Below are 10,056 nucleotides of genomic sequence, written 5' to 3' on the forward strand. Positions count from 1 at the left end.
CTCTCTCTCTCTCTCTCTCTCTCTCTCTCTCTCTCTCTCTCTCACCAACCCTTTTATATGGCAAAACTATGTAAAAGTAATTTGGAGCTCTACATCTTCTTCTACCACCATTCCTTTTAACCTATTTCACAATTGAGTGAAAAATGGACTAGAAATTTAACATAAAATATGTTTAGGAAATAAATACATCTCTCCAATATCCAGTAAAAGCTATTTATTATTTTATGGATTTACTTATTGCTAGGTATTTTAATTGAAGTAATCAGTCATATTTTATTTACAAGAGAAATTGAAAATATACTTTTCTAGCCTCCAAGATCCAAATATGTTTAATTTTAGTGATAGCTTCACACCATAAAGCTCAAATTTTGAACATGATATTGATTTAGGAATTAGGATTTACAAACAGTAATTTTCCGTTGGATTTCTTTACAAAACACAGCGTCGGAAAGTGAAGAACAGTCATCGCAGGCGATGATACGAGCGGTGATTATAATGAACGACGAAGGCAAGCCTCGCCTCGTCAAATTCTACGACTATCAGGTTTTGTAATTTCCTTTGGTCTCCATACATAGAAAAAAAAATTGCAAGTAATCGATTCATTTTACCAATTGCTTGATCATCGATTGTGATGTCAAATGCAAGGTTAGCCTATGGAGAAACAAGAAGAAATCATTCGTAGCATCTATGGAGGTTTGTATTTTCTTCAACGAGTAACTACTTTAATATATCTAATTAGTTAAGCTGTGAATGTGAATTGGAAAATAATCAGAATATGATGTTTAGGCTGATCCAATTCTGCTCACGCTAAAATGATCCAAATCATATTACTTCGAGTTTCATCTTCATGATTGCATGAATAATGAATATGCGATAATGCAATCAGTGAACAATCTATTTCATGGACTTTGTAAACCTAGAAGCTGTTGCCTTCTAATTAGGGAAATATCAGTACCTTGGTTTCTTTGGTTAGCTTCTTCGATCTAGATTTCACAAATCATATGAATTTGATCTTTTCTCTTGTCAGAAAACTTTGTGCCCTAATGACCAAGTTGTTTAATCGAATTGGTATATAGAAGGGGTTTAATTTGTTTGAAATTTGAATACAGTTCTATGCAGTAGAGCAGAGAATGTGAGCAATTTTGTTCAAGCAGATTCTACTTTTGGAAAGGTATGTTGTGCTTCTTTTGGATTCACAATTAAGTTTTAAATTTCAGTATACAAGGAATGTATTTGATCATATTATTCTTAGGTGAAATCTTTATCATATAATCAAATAATAATCCTTTCTTCTTGCAGGATATGCGACTTGTATACAAGACTTTTGCTACATTGTACTTCATTGTCATATTTGATGATTCTGAAAATGAGCTTGCAATTCTTGATCTTATGCAAGGTATATATCTTAAATTACTTTCCCCTTTCAAATTAAATAAAAAAAAAGAGACAACATTATCCCGTTTAATATAGTTATAATGTTTCTTCAATGTCTTGAATTTCAGTATTTGTGGAGACATTAGACAAATGTTTCAGTAATGTCTGTGAACTCGATATAGTCTTCAATTTCAACAAGGTTAATTTTTTTTTTTTTTTTTTTTTTTTTGCTTCACTCATTCAGACCTTGAGAATGATTGTTATTATCTTTTATTAAAACCAAAAACAATAAAAAAAATAATAATGAAATTTAATTTCAGGTACATACTATTCTTGATGAAATTATTTTGGGAGGTCAAGTTGTTGAAATGAACTCATCTGAAATTGTCAAAGCAGTCAATGACATATCTGGGTCATCTCTCTCTTTCTCTTTCTTAGTATGTGTATACATATACATATATACATATATACATATACTAACACGTATTGAAACCAGATTGGAGAAGAGCCAGAATTCAATCCTTCGAGTTTCAAAGTCGATATCTGGTTGGCAAGGGCGATAATGGAAATATTTATGTTTTTTATTTGCGTGTGGAAAATAATAAATATGTTTTATTTTTCTTCTGTAATCTTATAAAGACTAGTTCAATGTTAAAGATGAAAATGGTATTTATGTCTTTAGCACACAAATCAAGAACAAGATCCCAAATCCCATCTCAAAATTCAATTTTTTGCTATTTAAAATCAGTTGTAGTCTCATATATGTCGAAAACCTGTTATGTCATGTAGTCGTCTTCAGTCTAATGCATGTCATGTTATATGTCAAACTTCGATGCATATCAGATACACAGTACAACCAATCTCATTTCGATGCATGTCATATACTAGTCTGCATGTCACCTGTTATGTCATATATTAGTCACAGCTCAATGCATATCAAATGCAGGTATAGTACAATCTATATCAGTCTCAGTTCGATGCATGTTATAAGATACTTGTTATGTCATGATGTGTGTAACAAAACAAACAAGGAAGAAAGAAAAGAAAAACCGGTAATTATGTCAATTTGTTTCTCACCAAAAAATGGTTCAAAACAAAATCCATTACAATTTACAATTCCACAAGATCCCAACCAAAACCACCAATTACAAACAAAAATCGCTTGCTTCCTTCCACCCATAAACAACAAAACAAGCCCCCCTTGACCCTTCAACAACAAACAAAACCAAAAAGAAAAAAAAAAAAAACCAGAAACAAATGTTATAACTTCTATCTCTTGTATACCCAATTTAAAAAAAGAAAAAACAAATCATCTCTTTTCTATATAATCATCCACATCAATACCCACCATTGGATCTCTCCTCATCTTGCACATCCAACGGCTCAGGAAACACATCCTTCGACCTCTTCGAATCACCACCACCACCACCACCATTATAACCACCACCACTTCCTTGAGACTGAGACCCGGTGGTCCCGGACTGTTTCAAACTACTCGGCCCCGCCACGACCGCCGCCGCCATCTCGGTGGAGCTATTCCGCCAGCTACTAAACAAAGCGGCATTCCACGATCCTCTAGAAGAGGGTGTCCTCAACCTAGCGGAGCTTCCACTTTCTTCTCTCACCACCTTCAATGGATTCTCCAAAGCTTTCAAAATGTATCTCATTAGCGGCCGTCTGGCGGGCTTAGGGTTGAGGCAAGATCGAGCCACCACCGCCATGGCCCACACTTCTTCGAGTAAATCTTCATCTATGATCAACGAGGGGTCCACAATGTTGGTCACAAGTTCTTTATCGTATATGTTGATGTATGGAAGGATTGTTTCTAGTAAATCTTTTGTGTTTGTTGTTGGATCATTTGTTGCACTAATTCCCATTTTGCCCGTTACTAACTCAAGCAATACTTTCCCAAAACAGTACACGTCATACGCACATGTTGCGGTCCCCACACCTAAACACACACACACAACTTTTTTAGAATTTTTTATTTTTTTCTTATTATAAAAACTACTAATTATAGGTAGTTATAAATTATAAGAAAAAAATCAACGAAAGCACGTTGCTATTTCTTGCTAAAAAATATTACAAAATGAAAAAAAAAAAAATAGAAACTTACCGGAAGCACCTTGTTCAGATGTCCTGCATGAAACCAAGAGAAAATTTTCGGTTAAAATCTAAAATTAAATAATTATTGCAATTAAAAAAAAAAAACCTAAAACATTAGGGCAAGGGGATGAGAATTCATATATAAAACTCGTACAAAAAATGATGTAATCATATAATCAAAGTTTGTGTATAAATTATAATCGTGAATTTATGATATAAAAATGCGATATCTAGTTTTCTACTTTAGGAGGAAAGTTCTCTTAAACTTGCATACTTTTATACGTATTATATGTTTCCTTAAACGATACATAAACATAAACATAAACATAAACATAAACAACGTGTTTAAACTTTAAACAAGAAGTTTCTAAATAAAGATCTTGATATCAAATCATACCCTAAACATAAAAAAACTTCATTCGGCATATAAAAAGATACTTTTCTAGATTCTAAAACAAGAAATATCAAATTAGGTTAATGAGATTTAAAAAAAAAAAAAAAAAACTTACTGTGGTAATCTTAGCATCCTTGTGAAACGATTTGAATGACTTTCTCCTTCTTGAGGACAAACTTCACTTAAACTCCCTAATCTCACTTCATATTTATCATCAAGAAGTATACTGCTTGCTTGAACATCTCTTCAATCACCAAAAACAAAAATTTAAAATTAAAATTAAACACACCATTACATGTAACCTTGTATAAAACACATTAAAAGGTCAAATATATGACATGATTGAAATAAATAAATATATATATATTTTTTGTTATACCTGTGAACAAGAGGTGGAGTACATTCATGATGAAGGTAAGAAAGTCCTTCAGCTGCCCCTAATGCAATCTTCAATCTTGTGATCCAATCCAACGACTGTAAACTATCATCATCTGAATCACTTTTTCTATACAAAGCACCCGACAAATCGCCATTTGGCATGTATTTATATATCAAAAACTTTCCATTTTCGCCCTCCAAACAATGCCCCAAAAGTGGCACCAATCGGGGATGTGAAATCTTGCTAAACAAATCCAATTCCATCATATACCCATCTTTTACTGACTCTAAGTCAAATCTTTTCACAATTATTTGTATCCCACCTTCAAGAACACCACTAAAAAGATCACCCGAATGTCCGTTTTTTATCAAATTCTCATCACTGAAATCACCAGTGGCTGCAACAATCTGCTGGTAAGTGAAAGATTCTCCCAGACTGGAAAAATCCACCCCGGAAGGTGGCGGTGCGGCGGCGGTGGTGGCGGCGGGAGCCGGTCCCACCCCGGTTCTTCTTGGACTAGCGGCGCGTCTTTTCCGGCAACATACGACCACCAGTATCATGATGATTGCAAGGAGGACGAGGATGCCAACACCGCCCAAAACCGCCGCCAGTATGATCCACCGTTTGTTGGATTTACTGGCGGTTTCCGGTGGCGGTAGGGTGCCGTTCGGGAGGCCGAAATTGTCAAATGGAAGTCCGATGAGCGAATAGAATGTTGCACATTGTCGAACAGTTCGCTGAGTTGTTGCGTTTCTTAAACAGTTTTTTGTTAAATTTGTGAATCTTTCATAATTTGGAACTGTTCCCATGAAGTAATTGTATGAAAGGTCCACTGAATTGAATTTTCTCAAAATGGAAGTGATCCCACCATAAAACATGTTATGCGAAAGATTTAACATCCCGGATGTGACATTAGGGTTGAAATCAAGATTAGGTAAAGAACCAGTGAGATTGTTGTCAGAAACATCGAGGAAAATCAAACTAGGAAGTGAAAGCAGATTGCTTGATAAGTTACCCGAAAGTAAATTGTTCCCGAGTGATAATCTCTGCAAGTTGTTTAATCTTGTGAGCTCTGGTGGTAGTTCGCCGGAGAATGTATTGGAGCTCAGATCAAGAACAGTTAAGGTGGTGATGTTGGAAAATTGTGTGGGGATTGGAGACGAAAGGCTGTTACCAGAAAGATTTAGGAAGGAAAGATTTGGGAGGTTGCCGAAAGCTTCTGGGATGATTCCTGATAAGTAGTTTAGAGACATGTCGAGTGAAGAGAGATTGGATAATGATCCGAATGATGAAGGGATTAATCCGGTGAGGGAGTTTCTGGATAGATCGAGAACTGAAAGATTCGATAATTGACCTAAAGTTGATGGAATGGTGCCTGTGAGAGAGTTATCTGATAGATATAATTCATGAAGATTAGATAAGTTCCCGAGAGTAGAAGGAATTGCACCGGAGATTTGACAGAATCTAAGATCAAGAACTTGAAGCGTTTGAAGTTGAAGCCCTAATCCGTTAGGGATTGAACCAGGTAGAGTGAATCGAGAAGCGTTGAAGGACACCAAATTGGTTAAATTCGCAAGTGAATCGACTGCAAATTGAGGGTTTTTTCTTCCAGCTCGTGTTCGCTTAAACCCTGAAATGTTGATTCCGGTAACACTGCCGTTCTGACATGAGATTCCGACCCAATTGAAACACGGAATAGATTTTATAGGCCATTGTTGTGATCTTAACCCTAATGATGATCTGAGTTGAAGCAGAGCTGCACGTTCTGCCCTAAATCTGGTGGGAACTGATGGTGGTTGTTGCTGTTGTTCAAATGTACTGTGGAACAACAACGACAGCACCAATAATACAACAAAATTACTTCCCATGACTACGATCTTTCAAGACGAAAAACCTCTTTCTTCATGCGCATTGACATTTTCATCGATTGTAAACAAAAATGGCAATGCAAAATTGAGCAGTAAAATTAGGGATTCACCAAGATTTATGATGCGAAACACATTGGTCATACCTTGAATTGATCACAAAACCTCTGAAATCTCGATTCTGAGAAACGAAAGCAGCAATAGTTTTCACTCTCTCTCTCTCTCTCTCTCTCTCTGGCCTTTCTTTCAGTTCCTACGGTTGACGAAAGGGAGAGAGAAAAAGTTTTTAAGAATAAAAAAATGGAGGTAAAAAGGAGAGACAATTAAACAAAGAGCTACTCCATAAAGCTTTTCCTAGAGAGAAAAGACGATGAATCTAGAGACAGAAAGGTCTCGCAGAGTATCAAAACCCTCTGACATTCATGAATGCCGGAGGAAATTGAAAACAAAGATGTGATCTTCTCCGGCGGTGGAGATCGTCGGAAAATGAGATTTCCGGTGGTTTATCGAGCGGTTCGCCGAGAGTGAAGAGGGTTGTCAAAGATCCGGTACGGTGGGGCACGTTGACTGTAGCTAAGCTCAAAATCTCTGCTGCTACTTTCTCTCTCTTCTCTCTCTCTCTCTCTCTCTCTCTCACTCATCAATCACTCCAACAATTTTCTCTTTCTACATATACATACAGATGGCCGTGTGTATAGCTGATCAGCATCCGTCCAAAAAAATATTTGATTTGGTGAATTTAACCTATTATTGTCTAAATCTTATTATATTATTTTTATGTTATGTTATATATATTATTACATCATTTAATGTTTTTATTTAAAATTTATATGCTATTGAACAATTTGTTTTGTTTTGAATAAATGTGATATATGATTGAAAATATATTTAATTAAGGTGTTAGATTATAGATTACATTTTGTAATTGAAATGTTATTGTGGATAAAAGTCAAATATATTGTTCATAATGATTTATTTATTATTTATTATTTTTTTGAAACGATAAATTTAATTTATTTTTATATTATATTTAATTGCATTTATATGAGATTTGAATGTTAGACCTAAATAAAAAATACAACACATGATACAAGTTGGCTAAAAACCATACAAATAAATATATAATTATGATTTAAGACATTTATGACAAAAACTGATTGTATAGCAAAAATTAGATGTTGTATTTATTTTTATTTTTGTTGTATGGAAATTTTTAAAAAACTAATTGTAGGTTTTTAAAAAACTATAGAATTATATAATAAAAACATGAATAAAGCTCAAAAATTGAAATATAAAAACTAAAATCTAAAGATCATAGAAGTAGCTTTTAGTTTTATGATTTTTTTTTTCTAAAATAAAAGGTTTAATTTTGAATTTTATAAAAACCTTTTTCTATTTCTATGTTTTTAAAAAAATTAACATCTAAAAGGTATAAAATAACACTATGGATGTATTTGACATAGAGTGTTTAAGAGTTTCTAGTTTATAATTTGTGACAAAACACTATGGCTTAAACAAAAAAGTTTTGTTTCATAGTATTAACGTTAGTTTTTAGTTTAAATAAAATGTTTTAAATCTAAAAGTTACTTCACGTAGCGTTAAACAAAACTTTACTAAGTTTTTTAAACCAATTTTCAGAATTGCCCCATATATATATATATATTAAGCAATTTTTTTTATGTAATTTTACATATTTAAAAGCTTCAAATTATTTTTGACTAACAGCTACCCGTTATCCGTTATCAGCTACTCTCTAACAACTATTTTTTCCAAACACGCCCTATACATCATTGTTAAAAATTGCAACATTACTATATTTTATGACCAGAAGATAATAATTAGAGTGTTAAATAGAAATACTTATGAGAAATTAAATATCATCCTATTTATTATTTCTATATATTTTCCTACCATTTTTAGACGATAATAAATGTAAAAAATTTATTAATTTTATTAAATATGATAAATATCACAATCTTAAATGTGTAAGAAATATTAAAACATATCAATATAATAAATAGTTGTGATCAATATATTTGTAGTTTTGTAAAAGATTAACCTTTTAAAAATTATCAAAGACACCATGTTATTATAATAGTTAGTAAGATAGTCACTGGAATTTCATTATTATATGAAACACATATTATGTACATTTTTTTTTATCAATATTTATATATTTTTATTAGAACAGTGAACACTTTCTACTCATTTTTAAACTATCTTTTTGCGCACTTGACTTGCAACCATTTTTGTACAACTACTTTCTAAAATCTATAAATAATTATTATACAAGATATAATCATTATAACTTATTATAATAATAAAATCGAATTATTCTAAATGAAACTATTTAGGATGTTATATAAATTCTGATATACTTTTAATAACTTTTCCTTGTTTAACTCATGTGTATCCTTTTATTTAAGAGTAACTATTTTTATTTATACGTTTGAACCCTTTAAATATATATTACAGTACAAATTGGTTGATTTATAAGTAAATATCTTTAAAGCTCTTGATATATTTTTTTACCAAACCAAGGTTGCAGATGTGGTTACAAAATCTGAGTTAGATAGTTGGCAAAAGGGATTGAAAATGGTGGCAGGATAATGGTCCACAACTTTGATTATTCAAAGCAGATCCTTTAAACCCCCTTTTTAAATATCTAAAAGTGGTTCTCACTTTTACTAATGTCACTCTCACAATTGCTAAAGTACAAGTTATATAAGATAGTGTTTAAATACGTTTTATTATTATTTAATGTTGTGCTCTTTATATAATTAGTAATAAATTGATTGTATGGTAAGTTGTAAAGATTTTAGTTGTCGTTCGACAAATAAGTGGTGATTTTTTTTATTTAAAATTTTATTTATTGATATAAGATATAATATTATTGTAGTTATCATATAAATCTAAAATATACATTTTATGAGAAATTAAATATTTTTGTATCTTTGTTTCTATTTTTCTTCTTAATTATTTAAGATGATAACAAGTATAAAAGATTAATATCTCAGTCAAATTTAAATTAAATTGAATGATAATTGTCACTATCTAAAATAAGTAGGAAGATAATAAGAACAAAAGTAGAAAAATATTTAATTTCTAATATTTTTTATATAAATGGGTTTTTTTTAATAGTAAGAACCATATCACTAAATAAATAGTCTAAAAACAAGAATGTTGTAAAAAAAATGTTTTCATGAAATAAAGACTTCTTATTACAATTTTAGATTTAGATTGTAAATAATTAGTATAAATTCATTTTCAAAACAATTTAAGCATCCTCTTAATCACGAGTAATATACATAAGCATACTTTAATAATATCATTACATAAATCATACATAACAATGATATAAAATATTGTTTAATAAGTCATAAAACAAATAATGATCTGTACATCCTTGCTATAACTGACACCATCAATGTATAAAAAATAACAATAAAAAAAGCCTTTTTAAAACATTAAGTGGAAAAAGTTAGTTAGGGTGTAATAAATTGGTTTTAATGGGATTCGTCATTGTTTTGGCTTTGTTGACCACCTCCAAATTTACAAACACGGTTGTCTAAAAAGGTAATTATAACACAATTATTTATGGTCTTTATAGATGTACTTTACAATTGTCACTAGTCACTACCATATTTAAATATTATACAATATACAATATAAATGTAATAAGATAATTAGATATATGAGTGGAAAGACAAAAAAGATAACTAGCAATATGTTACAAAGATTAGAAAAACTAGAGCATGTTAGCATGGACAAAACATGATCGTTTATATAGATAAAGCTGCTGCTTTCATATATCTACTTGTGACATAAGAAAAATATGAACCTCTAATGGAACAATACCATTTGTGTCCAATCTAAGCTAGACATATTTGCTCTATGTATCCAAATAAACAAATTAAGTTAAATTTCATCCGTCATTT

General features: G+C 31.5%; 2 protein-coding genes across 2 annotated transcripts; one reads left to right on the forward strand and one right to left on the reverse strand.

Moving 5' to 3' along the window:
* The first annotated feature begins 350 nt into the window (after positions 1–350).
* LOC145005340 (AP-3 complex subunit sigma-like) lies at positions 351–2,133 on the forward strand. The gene is made up of 7 exons (XM_078964417.1): positions 351–543; positions 651–693; positions 1,110–1,171; positions 1,300–1,396; positions 1,503–1,573; positions 1,695–1,786; positions 1,871–2,133. The coding sequence occupies exons 1-7, from the start codon at positions 475–477 to the stop codon at positions 1,935–1,937; spliced, it is 501 nt and encodes a 166-aa protein (XP_078820543.1). The 5' UTR covers positions 351–474; the 3' UTR covers positions 1,938–2,133.
* Positions 2,134–2,412: 279 nt separating this feature from the next.
* Positions 2,413–6,817, reverse strand: LOC145004630 (putative LRR receptor-like serine/threonine-protein kinase At2g16250). Its single transcript, XM_078963585.1, has 4 exons — positions 4,254–6,817; positions 3,990–4,118; positions 3,491–3,513; positions 2,413–3,325 (listed from the first exon to the last, which is right to left on the reverse strand). The coding sequence occupies exons 1-4, from the start codon at positions 6,119–6,121 to the stop codon at positions 2,712–2,714; spliced, it is 2,634 nt and encodes an 877-aa protein (XP_078819711.1). The 5' UTR covers positions 6,122–6,817; the 3' UTR covers positions 2,413–2,711.
* Positions 6,818–10,056: the final 3,239 nt, after the last annotated feature.

Source organism: Lactuca saligna, chromosome 7 (genome assembly GCF_052625555.1).
Source record: "Lactuca saligna cultivar CGN05327 chromosome 7, ASM5262555v1, whole genome shotgun sequence".
Classification (NCBI taxonomy): Eukaryota; Viridiplantae; Streptophyta; class Magnoliopsida; order Asterales; family Asteraceae; genus Lactuca; species Lactuca saligna.

What these genes read in the sequence shown, in the direction of transcription:
- LOC145005340 (XM_078964417.1), top strand. Translation starts at nt 475, where the DNA reads ATGATACGAGCGGTGATTATAATGAACGACGAAGGCAAGCCTCGCCTC. An exon ending in CAGATTCTACTTTTGGAAAG is followed by an intron (nt 1,172 to 1,299) that starts GTATGTTGTGCT and finishes TTCTTCTTGCAG; the next exon opens with GATATGCGACTTGTATACAA. An exon ending in AATTCTTGATCTTATGCAAG is followed by an intron (nt 1,397 to 1,502) that starts GTATATATCTTA and finishes CTTGAATTTCAG; the next exon opens with TATTTGTGGAGACATTAGAC.
- LOC145004630 (XM_078963585.1), bottom strand. Translation starts at nt 6,121, where the DNA reads ATGGGAAGTAATTTTGTTGTATTATTGGTGCTGTCGTTGTTGTTCCAC. An exon ending in ACTCCACCTCTTGTTCACAG is followed by an intron (nt 4,119 to 4,253) that starts GTATAACAAAAA and finishes TGGTGATTGAAG; the next exon opens with AGATGTTCAAGCAAGCAGTA. An exon ending in ATCTGAACAAGGTGCTTCCG is followed by an intron (nt 3,326 to 3,490) that starts GTAAGTTTCTAT and finishes GTGTGTGTTTAG; the next exon opens with GTGTGGGGACCGCAACATGT.